The sequence below is a fragment of the Stegostoma tigrinum genome, chromosome 7 (genome assembly GCF_030684315.1).
Source record: "Stegostoma tigrinum isolate sSteTig4 chromosome 7, sSteTig4.hap1, whole genome shotgun sequence".
Taxonomy (NCBI): domain Eukaryota; kingdom Metazoa; phylum Chordata; class Chondrichthyes; order Orectolobiformes; family Stegostomatidae; genus Stegostoma; species Stegostoma tigrinum.
The window spans coordinates 65,335,936-65,362,728 of record NC_081360.1 but is presented as its reverse complement, the minus strand read 5'-3'; the positions used below and the strand labels follow the sequence as shown (position 1 = coordinate 65,362,728).

Below are 26,793 nucleotides of genomic sequence, written 5' to 3'. Positions count from 1 at the left end.
AACAAAGTTTTTTGATTTCTGTTTTGAAGGTTATTTTGGTGCCTATTTTCCTCTTCTCACTTCCAGTCTGTTGCCCTGAATTTCTGAATTGCTTCAAAATGTGTTGAGTAATGCTTGCACCTGCATTAGGTGTTGGGCTTTTTTTGCTATGAAGTTGTTCTCGGGCCTCTTGCATATTGCCACCTCTGGCAACCAGATTGCAAATTCTCAAGCACGTGATAAATTGAAAAGGAAGACTTTTTGCTAGTAGGTCAAAAGGCCTTGATGTTATTGGTTCTGGCTGTAAAATAGTTTGCAGTGATGTAAATTTGAGTTCTGAAAATGTTATGCCTTGCTGTGTGAAAGGTCAAGACTTTGAAATTCATTTGAGATGGTGTGGTAAAATGGACAGCTAACCATTCTATACAGTGCCTGAGATTTAGTTCCATTGCCATCAGTGGAATTAAATAAGCTTTTTACACTTGCATACTGGTTAATAAGAGGTCATTATAACTAAAATGAAATATTCTGGCTGTAGTAGATCTATTGAATATAGGTGTTTATTGTAGATAGTAATGTGGAGGGGGAAAATCCATTGGAGTCTAAAATGATAAGCAGGATGCAGTATTTTATGTAGCTAAGACAGCAGGTGAACTTGTAAAAACCTGCCTGTATTAGGTTTTTTCCATGCAATTAATTAGTCAAACTACAGGTGCATGGGATAAATTCTTTCCTGACCTTTTTAAAGAACATAATTTAAAACAAACAACAATGTGAATACTTGATTTCAAAGTGGTTTTTTTTTTGCAATAAAAATGTGCACACTTTCTCATTCAAATTACAGCTTATCTTCCAATTGAAAATTCTTTAGCCTGAGACTTGCTGAATTTGGAACATTATTTTTCATTTTCAATTGCTCTATGAATAGTTTTCTGCAGTGCCCAAGCAGGGGCAACTACTAGTTTCAGCACAAAAATAGGACAGACTGGGTCTGAAGACCCCAAAGCTGCATTTTACCTGTTGTGTAGTATTTGCAAGGAGGAAATAAACGTTCAAAACTAGGTCACTATAACCATTTGTACACAGAACAATTTTAGTCAACTTTACTGCAAAATGCAAAGTAAGATACAAATGTAGAAACTTTGGCATCAGTCAATCAGGTGACGTATTTTTTCATTCACTTCCTTTTCTCTAGTTAGCAGGTCATTGCTGTGCTTTTTGAAAGCTTCAAATTCCTATTAAAAGAAGTTTTAGTAAATACTTTTTTTGAGAAATTAGTGCTATTTGTATTTAGATTACAATAAAATCATGTGATTTGCAGTATGTAATTGTAGATTGGAAATATTTCCAACGTTTTTATATTGCTTAAATTACCAACATTCCAGAATTTGTGGAGTGACAAGGTGCAGGATTTTCACCTAACTAAAACCCTGTTCTTGCAGTGTTTTTTTAATGTTACACAGCATTTAGATTTTTTTTTAAAACAAACCAGAATGTGGATATTGTATTGTGCAGTTTGCTTTTAGGCTTGATATAAACCTCTAGATTAAACATCTGTTAGATAGGGTTAATAGTAGGTGGCTTCCCCCCTAGCCTGGGGGATTTCAAGACTATGGGGCATATTTTTTAAAGGTGCAAGGAGAGAATATTCTCTTTCTTTTGAAAAGACATGAGGGGCTGTTTTTTCACAGGGTGGATAACCTTAGAAATGAGGATCATCTAAGATATGAGTAGGAAACTTTGAGGGATACAGGCCAAAAGCATGTGTGTGTATATAGGAGTAATTTAGATTGGATTCCTTAACATATGGAAACAGGCCCTTCGGCCCAACTGGACCAAACAGTGTGTTTCTGTGCTTATGACCGTGGTTTACATTTAGTAAAATATCTAGGGGATGAGTCAGGACTACCCTACAAATCTCTTGCAGAAGGCTTTACTACATAAGCACACAAGGAATAGCTGAATGGATAGAATGTTATAAGAGCTGTTCAGGGAGGTTTTTACTTCAAGTGATTGAGGAGTTTGGTGAAGAATGGAGAGGGAGGTGCTGTTCTTGCTAGCTCAATCTCCAGTGTTTGACTGTGTGTAGTACTGCTCCTATTAGAAATGGAGCAGAATCTTATTTCAGGTCTGAGTGATGTGGGCCTTAGCAAGATGTGTGGCAGAATTGGGTGACAAGTAGGGTGAGGCTCATCTTAATATTGAGATCATCTTGTTTCATATTTTTAAATGCTTTTTCACAAGCACTGTGGCAAGATTTGACCTAGGCAGAGGCAAAATCCTAATGAAGATTTTAACTTGCTTAAAATCTTGCTTAACTTGCTTAACTTAATCAAAAAGGTGTTAGTCTCCCTCATTTAACTTGCTCATAAGCTAGACCTCAAGGAAAGCAGAGCAAGCAGTTTGCAACGCAGGGCAGTCCTGTTCCAACTGTCTGTGTTGAAAACCAGGAACCACCCGGCTATTGGAATTAACTAACTCCGTGCTTTCTATCGTGCACTCCTGCTTCTCCTATCTGAACCACTTATTGGATGTTTCTGCACTGGCAGATAAAATTTGTAATGCTGCAGCAATTTACACTCTTCAGGGAGACATTACAGGAAGTGAAAGTGGGTGGCACCACTTATTTTAAATTTTGTACTAGTGCAGTGTCTTGACTAAGTCACTAGGCAGTGCAGAAGGCATGCAACTTAGTGATGTAAGGGGTTGGGGTGCAGCAACTGGGTAAGATTTTGCAGGCAGTACTTTGTAGAGCACAATCCTTGGTATAAGAGTGAGTGCAAATATTGGAGACAAGATGGTGGCACTTACCCTGGTGGATCAGAGAAGGAAATTTGGTTTTTTTTTCTTCCCCTTTCAGAGCTATACATTCCTCAGGATGACTGAGTGTTTTAACCTAGCTGGGAAACTCAGACCAGCTGCTTTGGTCTGTGGTCACAACCTCCACTACAATTCTGGGGGAGGAGGAAATCTATTGGCACTGTTCAATCAGTAGGACCTCCAGGACAATGTATACAAAAAAGCACACCACATCCATCGTGGTCAATTATTGCCCCTCAATCTACCCTTGATCATTGGCAAAGTGATTTAGAACAAGTAGTCAACAGTGCTATGAAGCAGTGCTCAGCAAGAACCTGCTCAATTATGCTCAGTATGGATTCTACCAGAACCACTCTGTTTCTGACATTGTTTGAATCTTGTATTCTTGTTGGGATAAGAACTGAATTCTAAAGGTGAGTTGTGTGTCTTTTGACTGCATTTGATTGTTGACATCAAGAAGCCCTGACACAATGAGTCAATGGGAACAGGCAGAAAACTCTGTTGCCTTTTGAGTCAAACCTAACACAAAGGAAGATGGTTGTAGCTATAGAAAATTAGTCATCTCAGCTCATGAACATCTTTCTAGAAGCTCTTCAGGGTAGTGTCCTTGGCCCAAACATCTTTGGCTGCGTCACTAATAATCTAAATTCCACCCTTACTTCAGAAGTGGGAATGTTTCTGATGATTGTACAAATGTTCAGTGACATTCATGTCAAGGTAAGTGCCAGGCAATGACCATCTCTAACAGAATCTGACCATTGCTCCTTGGCATATGTTTACGTTACCTTTGCTGACTATCCCAATGTCAACATTCTGCACTGGTCAGAGTTGTACAGTATGGAAACAGACTCATTGGTCCAACTCGTCCATGCTGACCACATATTCTATGTTAATCTAGTTGCGTTTGGCCTGTGTCCCTCTAACCGTTTCCTGTTCATCTATCCATCTTGATACCTTTTTAAATATTGTAATTACACCCGCCTCTACCTCTTCCTTTGGCAGCTCATTCGTACATGCACCACTCTTTGGGGAAAAACTTGTCTCTTGGATCCCTTTTCAAATCTTCCTTCTCACCTTTAATCATGGCTATCTAGTTTTAGACTCCTACCCTGGGGAAAAGTCCTTTACTAATCACTTTATCCAAGTAGCCATACAAACACTTTTCCTTCAACAGCAGTTCAAAAGTTAGAGATCCTATAAAGTAACTGACCGAGACTCAACAAAACTTGTCCCTCAAGGCACAAGTCAAAAAGAATCACCCTCACCCCAACTAGTCTGGATGAGTACAGGTCCAGTTGTAAGCAACTTCGACGTCATTCAGGACAAAGCAGTCTGGTTGACTGGCAGCACATCCACATACATCTACACCCTCACCACCAAGTCGTCGTTGTAGTCGTAGTAGTAGTAGTAGTAGTAGTAGTAGTAGTGGTGGTGGTGTGAGCCATCTACAAGTTGCACTACGGAATTTCACCAAGAATCTTCAGACAGTACCTTCCAAACCCCCAGACACTTTCCTCCAGAAGGACGAAGGCAGCGGATTCATGGGGACGTCAACACTTGCAAAATGCATTCCAAACCAGAAAACAGATTGCTCTTCCTTCAGTTTAGTTGAGTCAAAATCCTGGAGTTCTCTCCCTAATGGTATCGTGGGTCTACTCACAGCGAGTAGGCTACAGCAATTCAAGAAGGCAACTTCTCAAGGGCAACTAAATGCTCACCCAGCCAGCAGTGTCCCCAACCTATGAGTGAATAACGGGGGGATAAAAAAGCAATGTCACCTAAAACAAGAAAGAAAGTGAAGATGATAAAACCAGGATGTAGATCAATATACAGTAGAACTGGATGAACACAGCAGGCCAAGCAGCAAGTCTGGACCCTACTTCAGAAATGGGGGAGGGGAAGGGCATTCTGAAATAGAGAGGGGGAGGCGGATAGAAGATGGATAAAGGAGAAGATAGGTGGAGAGGAGACAGATAGGTCAAGGAGGCGGGGTTGGAGCCAGTAGAGGTGAGTGTAGGTGGGGAGTTAGGGAGGGGATAGGTCGAACCAGGGAGGACGGACAGATCAAGGAGATGGGACGAGGCTAGTAGATAGGAGATGGGGGTGAGGCTTGAGGTGGGATTAGTGGATAGGTAGGAGGACAGGTCAGGGAGGCAGGTATGAGCTGGGCTGGTTTTGGCATGCAGTTGGGGGAGGGGAGATTTTGAAACTTGTGAAGTCCACATTGATATCAATGGGCTGCAGGATTCCCAAGCGAAATACGAGATGCTGTTCCTGCAACCTTTGGGTGGCATCATTGTGGCACTGCTTGAGGCCCAGGACGGACATGTCATCCAAGGGGTGGCAGAGGGAGTTGAAATAGTTTGCGACAGGGAGGTGCAATTGTTTGGTGTGAACCGAGCGTAGGTGTTCCACAAAGCGGTCCCCAAGCCTCCGCTTGGTTTACCCGATGTAGAGGAAGCCATATCGGGAACAGCAGATACAGTATACCACATTAGCAGATGTGCAGGTGAACATCTGTTGGTGTGGAATGGCTTCTTAGGGCCTGAGATGGGGGTGAGGGGGGGGGGTGTAGGGGCAGGTATAGCACTTCCTAGGGTTGCAGGGAAAACTGCCTAGTGTGGTGGGGCTGGTGGGGAGTGTGGAACGGACAAGGGAGTCACGGAGAGAGTGATCCCTCTGGAACACACATAAGGGTGGACAGGGAAAACTGTCTTTGGTGGTGAGGTCGGATTGCAGATAACGGAAGTGCCGGAGGATGATGTGTTGGATCCGGAGGTTGGTGGGGTGATACGTGAGGACGAGGAGTTTCTGTTTTGGTTATTATTGCGGGGAGGGGGTGTGAGGGATGAGTTGCAAGAAATGCAAGAGACATGGTCGAGGTTGTTTTCGATCACTGTGGAGGGTAAGTTGCAGTCCTTGAAAAACAAGGACATCCTGGATGTATGGAGTGGAATGCCTCATCTCGGGAGGCTTGAAATGGATATCGGTTTCCAGGTGGATAGGGCCAGTGTAGATTTTGAATAGATACAATTTTCTCCTCCCACTCCTTGGACGACATGCCCATCCTGGGCTTCCTGCAGTGCCACAATGATGCCACCTGAAGTTCAGCAACAGCATCTCATATTTCGCTTGGGAACCCTGCAGCCCAATTTTATCAATGTGGACTTCACAAGTTTCAAAATCTCCCCTCCCCTGAGTGCAAACTAAAACCAGCCCAGCTCGTACCAGGATAACAAAGTGTGAAGCTGGATGAACGCAGCAGGCCAAGCAGCATCTCAGGAGCACAAAAGTTGACGTTTCGGGCCTAGACCCTTCATCAGAGAGGGGGATGGGGAGAGGGTTCTGAAATAAATAGGGAGAGAGGGGGAGGCGGACCGAAGATGGATAGAGAAGATAGGTGGAGAGAGTATAGGTGGGGAGGTGGGGAGGGGATAGGTCAGTTTGGGGAGGACGAACGGGTCAAGGAGGCGGGATGAGGTTGGTAGGTAGGAAATGGAGGTGCGGCTTGAGGTGGGAGGAAGGGATAGGTGAGAGGAAGAACAGGTTAGGGAGGCGGGGACAAGCTGGGCTGGTAACCCTATCTTCTCTTCTATCCATCTTCGGTCCGCCTCCCCCTCTCTTCCTATTTATTTCAGAACCCTCTCCCCATCCCCCTCTCTGATGAAGAGTCTAGGCCCGAAATGTCAGCTTTTGTGCTCCTGAGATGCTGCTTGGCCTGCTGTGTTCATACAGCTTCACACTTTGTTATCTTGGATTCTCCAGCATCTGCAGTTCCCATTATCCCAGCTCGTACCAGCCTCCCTAACCTGTCCTTCCACCTATCCACTCATCCCACCTCAAGCCCCACCCCCATCTCCTACCTACGAGCCTCATTCCACCTCCTTGAGCGGTCCATCCTCTCTAGACTGACCTAACCCCTCCCTAACTCCCCATCTACACTCACCTTTACTGGCTCCAACCCCGCCTCCTTGACCTGTCTGTCTCCTCTCCACCTACCTTCTCCTTTATCCATCTTCTATCCGCCTCCCCCTCTCTTCCTATTTATTTGAGAAGAAGAGTCCAGACCTGAAACATCAGCTTTCCTGCTCCCCTGATGCTGCTTGGCCTGCTGTGTTCATCCAGCTCTACACATTATTGTCTCAGATTCTCCAGCATTGGCAGTTCCTACTATCTCTGTAGATCAATATAGATAGGTTGAGTTAGTGGGCAAAACTCTGCTAGATGTAGTAAAAATGGGAAAATGTTGAAGTTGTTCACTTTGGCAGGAGGAATATTGTTAAATCAGTGCAGAGAAATCGGAATCACACAAAGTTAGAATGCAGGTTCAGTGAGTGATTGGGAAGGCAAATGGGATATTGAGAATACATGAACATAAAAGTAAGGATGTTCTTTGTGCAATTATACGAGGCATCAGTGACCATATCACAGCCACCAAATCTTGAATATTTTGTACAATTTCAATCTCCATACTTAAGGAAGGATGCTAATGCATTGGAAGCAATTCAGAGAAGTTTGCCAGACTGATGCCTGCTTTCACAGGAGTTTGGAAGAATGACAGGGACTTAAAATTTAAGAGATCCTGAATAGGCTTGACAAGGTAGATATGGAAAAGATATTTCCATTTGTGGATGAGCCCAGAACTAGGGGACGCTGTTTGAAAATTAGAGATCATTTTTAGGACAGATTAGGGAAACTGCTCTCTTTCAAAGGGTTGTACAACTTTGGAACTTTCGTCCTCACCAAGATTAAAGAGGTGGGGTCATTGAATATTTTTAAGGCAGCAGATAGATTCTTGTTAGGCAAGGGAATCCAAGACTATCAGAAGATAGATGGGAATTTAGGATATAAACAGATCATCTATGATCTCATTGGATGGTGGAGCAGGCTTGAAGGGCCAAACAGCCTACTTCAAGCCTTGTTTTGTATATTTGCATGTAAGTGGAATGTTGGTATATTTGAAGCAATGTACAAATGCTATTCTCTAACATGAAATACTTTCATATTAGAAAAGAAATGTACTTTTCTAAGTTTGAAAGACAGACATGTTTCTGATTAAAACAGTAGGTTGCTTACTCTAAGTGATTTGTTTGAGAGATACTTATCTCCATGTTTGACAGGAAGTCTAACTCTTTCAAGAATAATGCACAATATGTGACGGTGCAAGTAACAAAAGTAAGTTTGTGCAAATTTATAGCCAGGGTTTACTTTTACCCTTTCCAAGTCAGCATAAGCCTCTTGAGACTTTTGGTACTGTTGCTGTAACTGCTTGACTTTTACATTTGAATTTACCACTTCTGATTCATATTGAAACCTGAAATATAAAGCACTTGCTCAATGAAACGTGTCACAGAAATACAATTATTTTTGATCAAACAATTTGAAAGCATTCTCATTCAAAACAATGTTGCATTTTCATGGTCAAGAATCGGTTTACACACGTAACAATTGTATGGTAGATGAGCAGCTCCTATTAAATTATTTGCATGTCATTTTCTTTCTATGCCTAACAAATTTTAATTTTACTTTGATGGTAATATTTTTCTATTGTCTCCTAATTAATCATCAAGTTGTGTGGTAACCATGAAAAAGATTGAGAAAACCTCCCATGTCTATGCTCACTGTAGAACCTGCATTCTTTTGTGAGCTGTACCAAAGTAACCTGATAATGAGATTCAGGGAACGTACAGTCAGAAAATGATGTACTTTTATAGCACATGTGATTTACATACTGTTGGTTGCACCCATAGACACTGTCTCATAATTAATACAAAATGAGAAACTATGTTCAAAACAAATGGGAAGTATATTGAAATATAATAGTTTCACAACAAAATATTAATTTCATAAAAGCTTCAGTTGAGACATTGTTGGATCTCTCAATAAATTGGTTTTCTTTCCAGATTTTTTTTTGTAACTTACTCCATCCTTGCTTTTCTTGGTTGATCTCCGTTATCAAATAGTTGCAACTCCTTTTTTGTCTAAAGTTTGAAAATGAATTATTTAAGTTGCCTTAAGTTGACAAGATAGAATGTGGGACAATCTCCAAAAGGATTTGGATGGATTGAAATCTTCCAGCATGAGATACTGTCTCAATATGTTAAAAATCAACTATTCTACTAAGATGCACATGCTACTGTTTTGAGAACAAATAAAATGCAAAAAAAACTGCTAGAAATCGGAAATAAAAACCACTAAGTGCTAGAAATGATCAATATTTCAGCATTTCTCGACAGGAAAATGGAGTTAATAAATCAGATTTCCCCAACCAACAAAGGACCAACCCATATTAGGCAGGCTTTAAAAATAGGAGGTGGGACTCAATTCAAGAACTTTTGTCCATTCCTGAGAGACAGGCAGTTTGACAGTTTTTCTTTTGGCCACTTAATGGGATTATCACTTATTGAAGTAGATTTTGAATAACTTGTTTCTTGACATTTTATGATTATTTAATAGGATAATGGTTTATTTTCAGATTAATATTTATGGACTGTTTGTTTATTTTGCTGGTTTACATATATTTCAAAAGCATTTTATTATAAGGCTCAACAGCTCTCTACATAGTGAGTACTGGATGAGTGGACATTGGGTAGGTAAGCAGGTATTAGGTCCATGGCAGCACATGGGTGGGTATTGAGGATTAGGATCATGGGTATAAGAGGATTCTAGCGGGGTGGGCATTAATGATATAACAAGAAGATTTGATGAGCTTACTATGGTTGATGTGTAGAAAGAGTGTCCCGTAGTCTTGGATAAATTCCCATAATATAGATCAGGTAGCAAAATTGAAAACTGAGTAAAGTGACAATAGCTACATGGATACAAAATTGGTTAAGGCACAGAAAACCGTAGTTATTTTGAACAGTTATTTTTCAAAAGAGAAGGAAGAGTGTAGTGGGTAGCCCTTAGGTGTAAGTACTGGCACCTTAGAAACAAAACATTTACAGCACTGTTGAAGGTCATTTGGCCCAAAGTGTCTGCGGTGATTGAAAAACAGTGATTCAGCCAAACCCTAGTTACGTGTTCTTAGACCATAGCGCATAACTTACAGCACTTCACAGCATCTTGAAGTATTTTGAAGAGATCATAAAACTTTTCTGATCTCCTTTCCAATTAATATACTAATTACTTCAAATCTTTTTAATCCTTCTTCTTCTGAAGATCAATCCTTCCCATTCTATGTCCAAGATAATCATAATTGATTGGGAGGGTGTCCTTAAAAAAAAGTCAGTCTAGCACATTTTCTCAATCTTGTTGATACATATTCATTACACGGACATAGACATACGGTACTTCATAGTAAACCCTGATGCAAAAACTTTGGAAATATAGTAAATTGACAGATAGGGTCAGATATGTTACACAATACTGCACATGAATAAGTCCTAAGGCCTACCAAGCCTGTGCTGATTCCTAATACTTATTTAGACCCAATAGGTATTGCCCATACTTGGTTTCTATTCCTCTGTTCGCCTCCCATTCATGCGTCTATCAATATGTGCCTTAAACGTTGCTAACTTGCCTACTTCCATCATCTCCACTAGCAGTGCGTTCCAGGCACCCATCATTCTCTGTGTCAAATTTTCCTCGCTCTTGCCCCTTAAACCTTCCTCCTCTGACCTTGAACCTATCCCCTCTTGTAGGTGATCTTTCCACCTTGGGGGAAAAAGCCTCTGACTACTCACCCTATTGATTCTTCTCATAATTTTCTCGGCCTTTATCAGGTCACCCCTCAGTCCTTCCCGTGGTAACAATCTGAGTTTATTCAAGTTCTTCTCATAACTAAAACTCTCCAGACTAGGCAACATCCTGGTAAACCTTCTCTGCACCCTCTCCAAAGCATCCACATCCTTCTGGTACTGTGGTAGCCTGAACTGCATGGAGTATTCCAAATGCAGCCTAACTAAAGTTTTATACAGCTGTAACATAAGTTGCTAACTTTTATATTTGATGCCCTGGCTGATGAAGGTAAGCATGCTGTATGCCTTCTCGATCACTTTTTTAGTTGCAGATAAATTTAACACAAATCTATGAAGTAATTTATTTAAGTGGAAAGAATGAAGTGATGCAATGTATATGAAATGTTACAGTTTGGAAAGCACACCAATAGAAAACCATGGGGATGTACACATATGTTACTTCAGTAGAACAAGTTGAGAGGCCTATTATAACCTATTGTTTTTGCAATCAATGCTCTAACAATGTTATGTTAGATTTCAATAAAACCCTGGTTCAAACTCAAGCTGAAGTATTGCCTTCCATTCTGGACACCACTATTCAGGAAAGGTGTCAAAGCCTTAAGTGCCGAAGAGATTTACTGAGTTGTTCCGTGAGATGTTTTCAGTTACGTTGAAAGTTTGGAGAAAGTGAGATTGTTCTCTTCAAAGCCGAAAAGATTAAGAGAAGATATAGAATGTTAAAAAACACAAATAGTTTTGATAAATAAGGTGAAACTGTTTATAATGGTAGAAGGATATGTAATCCGAGGACACTGATGCAGAGTAATTGAAAAATGAGCCAAAGATATCACAAGGGGAAGAAACACCATGTATTGGCTTATGATATCAAAAGGACAGTGCTGGAAACAGATTCAAGAATCCATTGCAAAGGGCAATTGCACAAATACTTGAAGGGCTATGAAAAAGAGTTGGCATACAACTATTTGAACAGATCTTTGAGAGAGGCAGTGTAAACATGATGGGTTGAATGGCCCTTTTTCTATTTTGCAATAACCTATAATTATAATCAATGTTCCCTTATCCACACTCCTGCCCAAAGGACGTTAAGGATTACCCTCATTGTATAGATTAATAGTATTTTTTGCTGTGAAAAGTAACAGATATAGAAATGACAATCAAAAATCTGAAGCTGAGCGCTAATTTTTACTGGAAAAGGACAATCCAGTGTTAGCTTCTTTGGAGTCCTATAAAACAATATTATTTCATAATATAAGGCTGTCAAAGGACAGATAGAAGGGGGCAGGGATACTTAGATGATACAGCGCCCGAATTATCCCACTCACTAACGTAGTTATGTGAGAAGTACCATTAAGCTTGTATTTAATGCTTATAGATACATAGTTAGCTAATTAATAAATGTCTGCATTTGCAAATACATATACAACAAAACTGAAAACTATTGCAATCTGTAAACTTAAGTTTCATAAAATTTCAGAAATTTTAATGTTAATCAATAGTAGGTCTTAGAGTAAACTGTTTATTTTCTAGTTTCCTTACCGATCCTCTGCTTCCTGTCTTGCTTTTTCTGCTAATCTTAATTTCTCCTCCAGTTGGTGAACATTCTTTTCTTTGTCCTATGTTTCAGTAAGTCACAATAATACAGAAATCAGACTTCTAATAAGTAAAAGTTCCTTGATGTATTCACAGGTATCAGCAAATCTGCAAGAATCTCTTCTGAAATATATGGAAGTTCATACATCAAAACAAGAACATCTGAAATGTTGAGATAACAAAGTGTGGAGCTGGATGAACACAGCAGGCCAAGCAGCATCTTAGGAGCATGCTGCTTGGCCTGCTGTGTTCATCCAGCTCCACACTTTGATAGCTTGGATTCTCCAGCATGTGCAGTTCCCATTATCTCTGATCACATTTGAAATGTTGTTGCTTATCGTGAAGAAGTTTGAGAACAGCTCCCTATGTGAACAAACTCTTACTATGTGCATAGACAGAAATGCATCTCTGATGATCGAACTACAACAGCAATGCATCCCAACAAACAGGAGAAAAGAAAAGATAGAATGGGAATATCAAAAGAAATGCCTTTTGTGTTTGGAGAAGGAAAAATATAAAAAATAATGTGTGTGAAAGAATAAGGAATGAGACTATCCTGGGTACCCAATGACAAAGTTCTACAAAGAGAAAATTAATCATTCTTTTTAATAGGTATGAATGCAAAAGCAAACTTGAATGGGAGAGCAGCAGAGGAATCCAAATAGTTTTGTTGAGGTAATATCAAGGTGAGCTAGAATTGGAGGATCGGGTATGTTGCTGATTCAAAAACTTCTATCTTTGGGCATAGAAATGGCAATTTCAGAGGTTAATGGATCCATTGTATAAAAGGCTGCACCCTCTGACCAATCGCAATTTTACAGCACATTAAACAAATGGTAATGTTTTAAAATGTAAACAATTTAAGCTTTGTTTCTTAGGAATAAACTAGTAATTATTAATATATATTAGAAGCTACCTTTTCCGTAATTTAAATTGATATTCTCTTTTATATTCAAATTAACCTGTATTATTTTCCCTCGCTGCATGGAAATTGTCAGAAGTTCTTCCTTCTCCTTGGACAGTTCATGCAATTTATGGTGAAGTTCTGTTTCTTGATGACATCTGTTTTCTTCAGCTTCTTTCTGCTTCAGTTCAGCCACTTAAAATAGCCCACATTTCCGATTTAGAAAGGTACAAATATCAATGTATCAAGTCACATTTTCACCCTGATATATGTTTGTAACTTCAAGTATGCTGTTTCATAACTGAGTAGTCCAAATGGAAAAAAGTACAAAAATAAAAGACCTGTTTTGGTCATAATCATGTTAAAATGTTGTTCAATTCTACCTAAAACTATATCAATAAAATTACTTTAAGGTGGTGATTCCACATCAAAATAGTGCATGTGCATTGCCACTTACACAAAGCAGTCAAATGCTTCAAAATTAAGGAACTCTTAAAATGTAAATCCTGGTAAATACCAGTAAAGGTTGCATGAAAAGTTTATTTCTTGGTGATTTAGGTCATTTCTTAAACATTACTGAACATATTTCTAGTACTCTATTCCAATTGTTCATATTTACTCTGATAAATTGAAATTGCAAACAATATAGTATTGCGTATGTCTTTGAATACATACTTTTGCATCGATCTTCTGATTCTTTCAGCTTTGCTTTCAATGATTGCACTTCATTCAGATAAAATTTCTCTGTGCTGGTTTTCTGCTCCAAGAACTCACTTTCTTTTCTCTGTAAATTCAGTGTTATGTCACTGAAATACAGAACAATAAACATAATAAAATCATTAGTTTTTAGTGAATTACCCAAAAACAATGACATCAATTAACAGTATGAGTGCAGCCAGAATAAAACCATTTCAGGCATCCATCAACAGTTTGGATAACCCTGTATTTATGAATTGACAACAGCCTGACAATGATGGTAAATTGTTCCACATACCTGTGCTCCCTCAATAAAAAGGTTTGTTCCTACATTTCCCTTTTTTTTATTTGTTGACCTTAATTTACAAATGTGTTCCTTGTGTTTAGATTCTCTTAATATTAAGTGACTGTATTTGAATCCAATTTGTTCAAATCTATTGTAATTTTAAACAATTGCATTCAACCCCATTTGCCTCTTTATATATATATATATATATGTATACATAAAAATATAAGTGAGAGAGAGAGAGAGAGTAAAGATCATGGTAGACAAAATTTCCACATACATCATTCCCCCAAGTTCTAGGGTCGACTCAGTGGGAGGGTACAATCCACACAATTAATCAAGAAGGTCAACAGGCCATATTGGAAAGGTAGGGACAGTCACCAAAGTAAGAGCTGGAATTTCATGAGGACTCTGGGGATAGGTTCATCGGTGGGAAAACCAGCAAGTTGCTTCGGCAGGCATTTAGTAGTGTACTTGTTAGTAACTGGACATTTGAGCATTCTTTTAAATCATGATCCACGCTGATACAATCTTTAAAATTAATGTTATAACAAAAGATTACTTATTTATACTTAATTTCAGAATATGCTGTTAATAATTTATTATTCATATTGCTTACTTGCATTCCTGTTCGAGTGTCTTGCATTGCTTTAAACATTTTTCCAACTCATTAGAGAGCTTCAGTATTTCATCATCTTTCTGACCCAGGGCTTTACAGAAAATACTTTCATTCTCTCTCCGAAGTTTTTCATTTTGCTTTCTGAGCTCTGTGTTCTGACTCTTATACTCATCCTTGAATTTGATAATTTCTTGGTGATTGAATGCCAGGTCCATGAATCGTGCTTCTAGCTGAGCTGACTGCTTGAGTTGGCTCTCTAATTGTTGCTTGAGGTCCTTGTGCTGGTTCTCCAGCTCAGTATTAATTGTCTCCAAAGCTTGGCAACGCAGTAAGAATTCATCAGCTCGATGCTTTAGGATGCAGATGAGTTGTGACTGTTCATCTATTCGAGATCGTAACAAGGCATTTTCTGTTTTGTCATCTTGAGAGAGTCCACGTAGTTTTTCTAAGGTGGTTTGCACTGTATCAATTTCCTGAACAATATAAAATGTCCTGAATGTTTCACATTAAACATAATATTTTAAAAATGTTATATGCTTTCACAATAGCTCCAGTGGTCACAAGCTTCCTACTGTGAGCTAAGAAATTGTCATTTCAGAGAAGCAAAAATCTTAATGATTTTTGTAAATCTACCACAGAGTGTTCTTATCTATTTATTTTATTGAGAGCTGCTTCTTAAAATTTTTTTCAACATAAAACATGGGGACTAAGTTATCCCAAACAGTGTTTTTAAAGCAGTAACACTGTGCTATTTTCTGGGTCTGTAGATTGTTGGGATGCAAAGATGACGATTCATAAAGCGGTGTGCTCTTCCTGTCAGATGTGGGAGATTTGAAATTTTCCCTAATATTCCTTACAATTATGTATGCAGGAAGTGTTTGGTTGTGAATTCTATTGGATCACATGGATTGGCTGCAGCAGCAGTTAGAGGCAATTGGGAACTTACAGGAGCCAGGAGTGTGATGAATGGCAGTTTCAGGAAGGCAGATAAACTGCAGATACAGGAGCAAGATGGGATACCTGGGACTCGGCTATCATAGTTTTTACAAAAATATGGCTCAGATGGACAGGCCTAGCAATGAGATGTTCCAGGGTATAGTTCCCATAAGAGTAGCATTTTTGGATTTGGATAACATTATGTAATATGATATTCCAGGAGAGTACATCCAGTGAAGTTAGTTGAGTGGGAATGATAAACAAAGAGATGATCACCTTACTTCCCTACACTCCCCCCCCCTCACACACACACACACACACACACACACACACACACACAAACTTTGCAGCAGGAAATTGAGAAGCGAATGTGTAAGGAGATCAGTTATCTATTGTAATGGTAGGGTTTTACTTTTCTAAACAGACTGGGGTTGCCATAGTGTTAGGCGCTTATTTGGAGTGGAATTTAAGTGTTTATAAGAATTTTTTTTTAATCAGTATATGGATGTGCCCACTTGAAAAGGAGCAAAACTTGACCTAATCTTGGGAAATAAGGCAGGGCAAGTGACTGTCAGTGGGGGAGCACTTCGGGGCAGTGATCATACTTTTTCAAAAATAATAGAATTGAGAAAAATGATTGACCTGATGTAAAACTTCAAGTTCTAAATGGGAGGAAGGCCAATTTTGATGGTATTACGCAAAAACTTTCAAAAGCTGATTGGGAGCAGATATTCACAAGTAAAGCCAGTTGAAAAGTGGGAAACCTTCAAAAATGAGATAATGAGAGTCCAGAGACTGTGTTCCTGTTAGTGTGAAGGGCAAGGCTGGTCAGTGGAGGAAATGCTGGATGACTAGAGAAATTGAAAATCTGGTCAAGAAAAAGGAAGCATTTCAAGTATAGACATCAGGGATCAAGTGAATCCCTGGAAGAGTTTATCGGCAGTAGGAGTACTTAAGAAGAAAATCAGAAAGGCAAAAAGGGGACACTAGGTAGCATTGACAAACAGGGGTAAGGAGAATCCAAAGGAATACATTAAGGATGACAGCAACTAGGGAAAGAACAGGGTCCCTTAATGATTAAGGCTACCTATGTATTGAAACCCCGGAGATGGGTGAGATACTAAAGAGTATTTTACTGTGGTGAAAGATACGGAAATGAGAGAACTTGGGGAAATAAATTGTGAAAAGTGTTCATATTATAGAGGAGGTGGTGCTGGACATCTTAAAATGCATAAAGGTGGATAAATCCCTAGGACCTGATCAGATGCACTCTAGAAATTTGCGGGAAACTCAAAGTGTTTGCTGGGCTCCTTGCTGTGCTTTTGCATAATCAAAAGCAACAGGTCAGGTGCCAGAAGACTGGGGCTTGGCTCAAGTAGTGCCATTATTTAAGAAAGGTGGCAAGGAAAAGCCAGTGAACTACAGACTGCCAAGCCTGATGTCAGTGGTGGGTAAATTGTTGGGGGGATTCTGAGAATTTAAATCTATTTGGAAAGGCTAGGACTGATTACAGATAGTTAACATGGCTTTATGTGTGGCAAATTATTTCTCAAACTTGATTGAGTTTTTGAAGAGGTGACAAAGAAGATTGAAGGCAGTGCAGTGGACATTGTCTATGTGGACTTCAGTAAGGCGTTTGACAGGGTTTCACACAGTAGACTGGTTAGCAAAGTTAAATCACATAGAATACAGGGAGAATTAGCCATTTGGCTACAAACTTCTATCAAAGATCTGAGATGGAGGATGATGGTAGAGGGTTACTTTTGGACTGGAGGCCCGTGACCACCAGTGTACTGCAAGGATCAATGCTGGGGTCCACTGGTTTTTGTCACTTATTTAAATTATTGAGATGCAAATATAGGAATTACAGATAGTAAGTTTGAAGATGATACCAAAATTGGTGCTGTAGTGGACAGTGAAGGTTACCTCCAGAGTACAATGAGCCCTTGATCATATGGGTATATAGACTGAGGCGTGATAGATGGAGTTTAGATAAATGTAAGGTGCTGCATTTTGGCAGGGCAAATCAGGGCAGTATTTTAATGGTAAGGTCCTGGGCTGTGTTGTTGAACAAAGAGACCTTGAAGTGCAGATTCATAGTTCCTTTAGCCGAGTTTCGGGTAGACAGGGTAGTGAAGATGTTCATAGGTCACTGCGTTGAGTACAGGAGTTAGGCAGTCAGCTTGCGGCTGTGCAGGATGTCGGTTAGGCCACGTTTAGAATACTGCATTCAATTCTGACATAACACACTGTGGAGTTGGAGGTACACAGCAGGCTAGGCAGCTTCAATTCTGGTCTCCCTGAAATTTGAAAGAGTTCAGAAAAGATTTAAGCATGTCGCCAGGGTTGGAAGGTTCATGCTTTAGGGGCAGGCTGAATGGGCTGGGACTGATTTCCCTGGAGGGTCAGAGGCTGCGGGGTGACCTTAGTTTATAAAATCATGAAGGGCATGGATAGGGTGAATAGACAAGGTCTTTGCCCCAGGGTAGGGGAGTCCAAAACTGAAGGGCACAAGTTTACGGTGGGAGGAGAAAGATTTAACAGGGACCTAAGGGGCACTGTTTTCATGCAGAGGTTGGTGCATGTATGGAAAGAGCTGCCAGAGGAGGTGGTGGAGGCTGGTACAATTACAACATTTAAAAGTCATCTGGATGGATATATGAACAGGAAGAGTTTAGAGGAATATGGGCCAAATGCTGGAAAATGAGACTCAACTAATGTAGGATATCTGGTCAACATGGATGAGTTGGACCGAAGGATCTGTTTCCATGCTGTATGACTCTATAACTGAGCTCAAATTAGTACTTTCCATTGATAATTTTTGATTTTAACAAGAACATTCATTGGGTGTTGTGATTGAGCTAATAATTGCTGACCATCCATAATTAGTACTGAATAAATGGTAATGAATCACCATCTTGAACTGCTGCAGTCCACGTGGTGTAAATAACCCATACTGCTGTTACGGAAGAACTTCTACTAGGATTATCACTCAGCAAGAGTGAAGAAATGGCAATATAATTCCAAGTTTAGAATTTGCAGATGGTGATGTTCCATATGTATCTGGTGCTCTGTTTCTCTAGGTGATAGAGGTCACTGTTTAGAAGGTGCTTTCTGTGAAACTTTAGTGCTGGGACCACAGATGTTTAAATTGTATATTAGTGATTTGGAGGAAGGAAGCAAAGGTACTGTGGCTAAATTTACAGATGACACAAAAATAGAAGGAAAGGTAAGTTTGAGAGTGATACAGATAGTTTTGAGAGATAGTAATAAGCTAAGTAAGTGGGCAAAAGGTTGGCAAATGGAGTATAATGTGGAAAAAATATTGAAGTTGTTTACTTTAGAAGAGCGACCAAACGAACAGAACTACTTGGGGGTATTGGAGCTTTAAACAGAGTTTAAAACGTAAAGGTATTAAAACATAAAGGTGGAGTGGGTAATCAGGAAGGCTAATTATTTTCAGTTCTTAGTTCAAGGAGGTAGGTGTATAAGAATAGGTAAATGTTATTCAACTGTACAAGTTGCTGGTGGGACTACATCTGGAACACTCAGCAGTTTGGTCCCTTTATTTAAAAAAATATAAATTCATTGGAGGCAGTTCAGAGAAGGTTCAATAGGATGATCGGTGGTACGGAGGGATTGATTTATGAACAAACAGGTTGAAACTCTGCTCAATGGAGTTTAGAAGAATGAGAACATACAGAATTCTTAAGGAACTTGACAAGGGAAATGCTAAGAGAATGTAAGAGTCTCAGGATAAAGGGGTGCCAAATTAAAACTAAGATGAGGAGGAATCCCTCCTCTTTGAAGGGTGATGGTCTTTGGAACTCCTTGCCGCAGAACTTTGGGGGCAAGGTTCTTGTGTATATTTAAGGCTCAAAGGCTGAGATTGATTTCCCCTACTGATCAAGAATCTAAGGTTACAGGAAAATGCAGGAAAATGAACACAACTGAATGTTTGATCAGCCATGATCCTATTGAATGGTGAAGGAAGCTCAAGGGACTGAATGGCCTACTTCTGTTCCTTTGACTTATGGTCTTATCTTTAGCCTTGATGACTTTATTGTGATTCATTTTCTGGATGATACACTCTGATGTCACTGCGCTTCGGTGGTAGAGGGAATGAATGCTTGTAGGTGTTAGATGGGATACCAGTCAAGCAAACACCTTTGTCTTGGATAGTGTCAAGCTTCTTCAGTGCTGTTGAAACAATCCCCAGCTAGGTAAGTGGAAAATATCCTAAATATCCCACACGTTCCTGACCTGTACCTTGTAGATGGTAGACAGGCACTGGTGAGATAGAAAGTGAGATAGATATCATATATTCCCAACTTCTGACCTGATTTTCAAGTCTTTGCTACCACTAGAATTGACTATTCTTGACGATACACCGCTGGCTGGTTTGTCATGTTCTACCTTATGTAATCAAGAGGTCATCTAATACATTAGCACATGTTCTGCTCTTGTATCATCCCTGTGCTTGCTGACCTAGATTGTCTCCAATTCAATGAAAATCATGATTTTTAAATTCTTGTCCTTCTTTCCAAATCATCCCATAGCTACACACCTTCTATCTAATTCCTGCTTCATGTGCATCCTCATGCACTTTCAGATGTCTTTGCTGCAAGTTCTAGAATGATATCTATATACCTCTCCATCTTACCTTTTAAAAATTACATTTTGGTTAATATTTCTTTGTGGTTCCACGTCATATTTGTTTAATAATGCCCTTGAAACATCTTGGATCTTTTGTTACATTAAAGATTCTATTGTTGGAACTACTGGCTGACAGATCCCTGGGTCCCAACGACCTCATCCTAGACACTTAAAAGAAATGGCTAATATTCTAACATTCTTCAGATTAAGGCAAGTTCCTGCCAGATTGAAAATTAGCAAATATAATTACTTTATTCAAAAAGAGAGTGAAACAGAAAATAAGAAACCACAGGCCAGGTAGTTTAATCTGACACAGGAAAAATGCTGGAAGCTAGTCTTAAATAAGTTACAGCATGGCACTTAGAAATGTTAACACAATCAGGCAGAGTCAACATAGCATTGTGAAAGGAAAATCACATTTGACTAATTTATTGAAGTTCTTTGAGGAAGTAACATGTGCTATGGATAAATGTAACTTGATGTACTGTACTTTGACTCCCAGGAAGTACTTAATAAGGTGCTACATCAAAAGTTTTTGTGGAAAAAAAACCTCATGGTGCAAGTGTTGGCATATTGTCATGGATAAAAATTGAAGAACAGAAGGAAGATAGGTTTAAATGAATCATTTCCATGTTGGCAACAAGTAGTGCACCACAGTGATCAATGGTGGGGCTCAAACTTTCTACATTTATATAAATGACTTGGATTAGGGGACATCTTTCTCAAAGAGTGAAAGGCAAAGGCAGCAAGTTGACGGAACCCTGGATGTCAGGTACAGCACATTTAAACCAGGGGAGCCCTTCAGAAGTAAGGAGAATATAGGGGGTTGCTTAAAAAAGTTAGGAGGGCAAAAGGGGGCCCAGAAATATCTCTGGTAGATAGGATCAAAGGAAAACCCCAAGGCTTTTTACAAGTATGTCGAGAGTAAAAGGATTACCAGGGAAATAGTGGGGCCTATTAGATAGCAAAGGGGCAACATGTGCATGAAGAGGCAGCATGTCCATGTAGGTGAGGTCTTAAATGAATATTTCTCATCTATATTCAGAGGAGAAAGACACTGTAGCCAGGATTTCCGTTGGAATGAGAGGTTCTAGAACATGTTAAGATTAACAAGGAGGTGATACTAGATGTTTTAGTGGCCATAAAGTTGCATAAATCCTCAAGGCCTGATGAGATGGTTCCCAAGGTTGCTATGGGAGGCAAGCAAAGAGATTGCTGGGGCCCTGATAGAGATATTTAAGAATTTCTGAGTCACAGACAAAGTGCCAGCTGACTGAAAGATAGCTAATGTAGTTCCTCTGTTCAAGAAGGGAAGCAGTGATAGGCCAGGTAATTACAGGCCAGTTAGTCTGATGTCAGTTATAGTGAAATTATTTGGAACCAATTCTGAGGAACAGAATTAACTAACTTGTAGAGGCAGGGTTCGATCAGGGATAATCAGCATGGATTTGTCAGAGGAACATTCTGTCTGACTAATTTAGTTGTATCTTTTGAAAGGGTGACTAAATATATTGAGGGTAGTGCAGTTCATATAGTTTACATGGGCTGTAAGGCCTTTAGCAAGGTCCCATGTAGAAGGCTGGTCCAGAAGTTAAGAGCCTGTAGGATCCAAGGCAAGTTGGCTGACTGGATCCAAAATTGGCTTGCAAATAGGAAGTAAATGGTGATGGTGAAGGGATGTATCTTGTGATTTGGAAGCCTGTGACCAATGGTGTATCACAGGGTTTGGTACTAGAACTGTTGCTGTTTGTTTTGTACATTATACCTTCTACATTCACAACCAAGTTGTTAATTAGTACATTTGCAGATGACACAAAAAAAGTGGTGTTGATGACAGCGAGGAGGATGTTCTCAACCTACAGTCTGATATTGATCAGCTGGTAAATTGAGAATACCAATGGCAGACAGAATTTAAGCCTGAAAAGTATGAGGTGATCCATTTTGGGAGATTTAATGAGGGAAGGATATACACAATGAATTGTCGGTCCCAAGGGGATACTGAGAAATGAAAGGACCTTGGTGTACAAGTCCACAAGTCCTTGAAGGTATCAGCACAGGTGGACAGGGTGGTAAAGAAGGCATAGTCCAGTCCCTGTACACCTGCATTCCGCATGGAGATGGCCTCAAGGCCCTCCGCTTCTTCCTGTCCCGCAGGCCCGACCAGTCCCCCTCCACCGACACTCTCATCCGCCTAGCTGAACTCGTCCTCACACTCAACAACTTCTCTTTTGACTCCTCCCACTTCCTACAGACTAAGGGGGTGGCCATGGGCACCTGCATGGGCACCAGCTATGCCTGCCTCTTTGTAGGTTACGTGGAACAGTCCCTCTTCCGCACCTACACAGGTCCCAAACCCCACCTCTTCCTCCGGTACATTGATGACTGTATCGGCACTGCCTCTTGCTCCCCAGAGGAGCTCGAACAGTTCATCCACTTCACCAACACCTTCCACCCCAACCTTCAGTTCACCTGGGCCATCTCCAGCACATCCCTCACCTTCCTGGACCTCTCAGTCTCCATCTCAGGCAACCAGCTTGTAACTGATGTCCATTTCAAGCCCACCGACTCCCACAGCTACCTGGAATACACCTCCTCCCACCCATCCTCCTGCAAAAATTCCATCCCCTATTCCCAATTCCTCCGCCTCCGCCGCATCTGCTCCCACAATAAGACATTCCACTCCCGCACATCCCAGATGTCCAAGTTCTTCAAGGACCGCAACTTTCCCCCCACAGTGATCGAGAACGCCCTTGACCGCGTCTCCCGTATTTCCCGCAACACATCCCTCACACCCCGCCCCCGCCACAACCGCCCCAAGAGGATCCCCCTCGTTCTCACACACCACCCTACCAACCTCCGGATACAACGCATTATCCTCCGACACTTCCGCCATTTACAATCCGACCCCACCACCCAAGACATTTTTCCATCCCCTCCCCTGTCAGCTTTCCGGAGAGACCACTCTCTCCGTGACTCCCTTGTTCGCTCCACACTGCCCTCCAACCCCACCACACCCGGCACCTTCCCCTGCAACCGCAGGAAATGCTACACTTGTCCCCACAACTCCTCCCTCACCCCCATCCCAGGCCCCAAGATGACATTCCACATTAAGCAGAGGTTCACCTGCACATCTGCCAATGTGGTATACTGCATCCACTGTACCCGGTGCGGCTTCCTCTACATTGGGGAAACCAAGCAGAGGCTTGGGGACCGCTTTGCAGAACACCTCCGCTCAGTTCGCAACAAACAACTGCACCTCCCAGTCGCAAACCATTTCCACTCCCCCTCCCATTCTCTAGATGACATGTCCATCATGGGCCTCCTGCACTGCCACAATGATGCCACCCGAAGGTTGCAGGAACAGCAACTCATATTCCGCCTGGGAACCCTGCAGCCATATGGTATCAATGTGGACTTCACCAGTTTCAAAATCTCCCCTTCCCCTACTGCATCCCTAAACCAGCCCAGTTCGTCCCCTCCCCCCACTGCACCACACAACCAGCCCAGCTCTTCCCCCCCACCCACTGCATCCCAAAACCAGTCCAACCTGTCTCTGCCTCCCTAACCGGTTCTTCCTCTCACCCATCCCTTCCTCCCACCCCAAGCCGCACCCCCAGCTACCTACTAACCTCATCCCACCTCCTTGATCTGTCCGTCTTCCCTGAACTGACCTATCCCCTCCCTACCTCCCCACCTACACTCTCTCCACCTATCTTCTTTACTCTCCATCTTTGATCCGCCTCCCCCTCTCTCCCTATTTATTCCAGTTCCCTCTCCCCATCCCCCTCTCTGATGAAGGGTCTAGGCCCGAAACGTCAGCTTTTGTGCTCCTGAGATGCTGCTTGGCCTGCTGTGTTCATCCAGCCTCACATTTTATTATCTTGGAATTCTCCAGCATCTGCAGTTCCCATTATCTCTGAAGGCATAGGGATGTTTGCCTTAATTAGCTGGATGTAGAATATTGGAGCAAGAAAGTCTTGTTACAGTTTTATAAAACATTAGTTGGGCCACATGCAATAGAGTGTACAGTTCACTCTATTCCATACAATCAAAGACATGATTGTACTGGAGACGGTGCAGAGGAGATTCATGAGGATGTTGCCTGGGATGAGGAGAGACCGCATAGGCTGGGTTTGTTTTCTTTGGAGCAGAGGAGGCTGAGTTCGGATCTGATTGAGGTATGCAAAATTGAGAGACAAAGTAGATCATGAGAATCTTTTCCCCATGGCAAATGTGTCTAAGACCAGTGACCTACGTTTAAGGTGAGGAGTAAGTGGGTAAGCCAAGATCTGAGAAAATAATTTTCATCCAGAGGGTAGTAGATTTCATAGAAATGTGCTGCCTGAGAGAGTGGTAGAGGCAAGTACTCTTGCAATATTTAAGAAGCATCTGGATGACTACTTAAAATGCCAGGGCACTCTCCGCTATGGCCCAAGTGCAGGTAAATGGGATTAGTGTGGTTTGGTGTTTGTAGGTCAGCATAGTCATAATGGGCCAAACGGCCTGTTTCTATGTTGTATAGCCCTATGACTCTAAAGGTTTGGTTGCCAAATCCACTGATGACTCAAGGATAAGCAGTTAAATAAGATATGAAGAAGACATAGGGAGGCTACAAAGGGATATCGATTGGTTAAATGAGTGGGCAAAGATCTAGCAAGTCTAGTATAATGTGTTTTTAAAAAAAGTGATATTATCCATTTTGGCAAGAAGAATAAAAAAATTACTACAGAGCTCTGAGATGCAGAAGGTTTGAATGTCCTAGCACACAAATTGCAAAGGATTTGTATTCAAGTACAACGAAAATTAGAAAAGCTAAATTTTTATCGTATTTTGCCAGGAAAATTATTTCAAAGTAAGGAGGTTATGTTTCAACATTGGCAATGGTGAGACTAAATCTAGAATACTGTGTATAGTATTCGGCTACTTATTTAAGAACAGATGCGAATATATTGGAAAACGTTTGGTTGAGTCTATTAGACACATGCCTTGAATGGGTTTGCGTTATGAGGAAAAATTGCACAGGCCATGTTTTTATCTGCTGGAGTTTAGAAGAATGAGAGGCAACTTCATTGAAACATAAGATCTTGGTCTTTTTAGGGTCAATGTGGAAATAACCTTTGCTCTTGTGGGACAATCTCGAACAATAGGGAAGCTTGAGGGACTGAGTGGACTACTACTGTTCTTAATTTGTACATTTGTATGTAACTATAAGTTGCTGTTATTGTTCAAATCTTTACATAAGTGTCAAGAGACACGCTGAGCCTTAAAGATGAAGTACAGCTTGGGGAAAAACTTGTGTTTAAGATTTTATGCATTTTATGTGGCAAGAAACCATCTTAAAATATTATAATTCTGACTGAGAACCTATGTGGTCAGATTATGGAAAGTGTACCATTGTGTCTTGAAGCAGTGAGTGATTTGGAAATTGCTGTGCTGCTACTGAACCTAAAGACACCAAATACTGTGAAATCTGAAGCCCAGCCCTGCAGTTATTTTGTGAACTTGGTTAACTTTGGGCAGCATCGTAGTTTAGTGGTTAGCCCTGCTACCTCACAGTGCCAGGGACTCAGGTTTGATTCTACCCTTGGGTGACTGTCTAAATGGAGTTGCACATTCTTCCTGTGTCTGTGTGGGTTTCTGCCGGGTGCTCCAGTTTCCTCCCACAGTAAAAAGATATGCAGGCTGGGTAGATTGGCCATGCTAAATTGCCTGTAGTGTCCAGGGATGTTGAGGTTAGACATGAGGAAATGCAGGGGTAGGAGAATGAGTCCGGGTGGGATGCTTTGGGAGGGCAGTGTCGACTTGTTGGGCCAAATGGCCTGTTTCCACACTCAAGGGATTCTATGATCTACGTTGAACTTCACTATAATTTGCCAGCGTTCCTAAGTCAATCAGGGCCATGTTCCCCAAATTCATTGTAATGAGAAAAGGAACAGTCATTTAATATATCAGGTGAAGTACCTTTTTGAAAGGTAGATATTGTTGAAATGTAGGAGAGGTCGCAACACATATATGCATAGGTACATTCCACAAGCAGCAAAAACCAGTGATCAACTCATCGCTTTTGACATGATTTAAGGAACTAACGTTAGCAAAGACAACTGTAGAACAACATGAAGCAAAATGCTGGATATCTAAAATAAAAGCAGAAAATACTCGTAAGTCGGACAGCATCTGTGGTCCTTGACCTGAAATAAATTCGTGCCTTTCTCCACGGATACAATCAGCCCTGCTCAGCTTTTCCAGGACGTCTCTTCCCCTTCTTCAATAGTGCCCTGAGATGGTGATGCCCGCCCGACGACATCATCACCTCAACCGGCAGGAGAGGCCCTTGCCCCCGTCGCCCTCCCCATGACTTTGTAGCATCTCTGCAGTGCGTCGTGTTACTCATCTGCCACGACCGTGGTCACTCGGCACGTTAGCCTGACCGGGACTGCGGTCCCCCTGCCATCTCGTTGTCCCGGCCCTCCATCCCACCCCCTCACCTTTTTGCTGTCCTCCACCAGCCGACTGAAGTCCCGGGCTGTTTTTTGCGGCTCCATGGCTCCCTCTTACCTCCAGCCGCTGGTTGCCCGTAGCAACCGACACGCGGTGGACGGCGGCTCGG

At 41.2% G+C, this 26,793-nt stretch overlaps 1 protein-coding gene across 5 annotated transcripts; it reads right to left on the bottom strand.

Annotated features, from left to right (window-relative positions):
- Positions 1-807: 807 nt before the first annotated feature.
- Positions 808-26,781, bottom strand: zgc:172182 (coiled-coil domain-containing protein 89). 5 transcript variants are annotated; one of them, XM_048534364.1, is made up of 7 exons: positions 26,672-26,781; positions 14,595-15,067; positions 13,669-13,799; positions 13,052-13,188; positions 12,036-12,112; positions 8,014-8,113; positions 808-1,214 (listed from the first exon to the last, which is right to left on the bottom strand). In XM_048534364.1, the coding sequence occupies exons 1-7, from the start codon at positions 26,726-26,728 to the stop codon at positions 1,128-1,130; spliced, it is 1,062 nt and encodes a 353-aa protein (XP_048390321.1). In that variant the 5' UTR covers positions 26,729-26,781; the 3' UTR covers positions 808-1,127. The 5 variants fall into 5 exon arrangements, with proteins under 5 accessions (XP_048390321.1, XP_048390319.1, XP_048390322.1 ...); XM_048534365.1 differs by lacking the exon at positions 808-1,214 and adding an exon at positions 6,941-6,975; XM_048534362.2 differs by lacking the exon at positions 808-1,214 and having other exon boundaries at positions 6,875-8,113.
- Between the last annotated feature and the right edge of the window lie 12 nt (positions 26,782-26,793).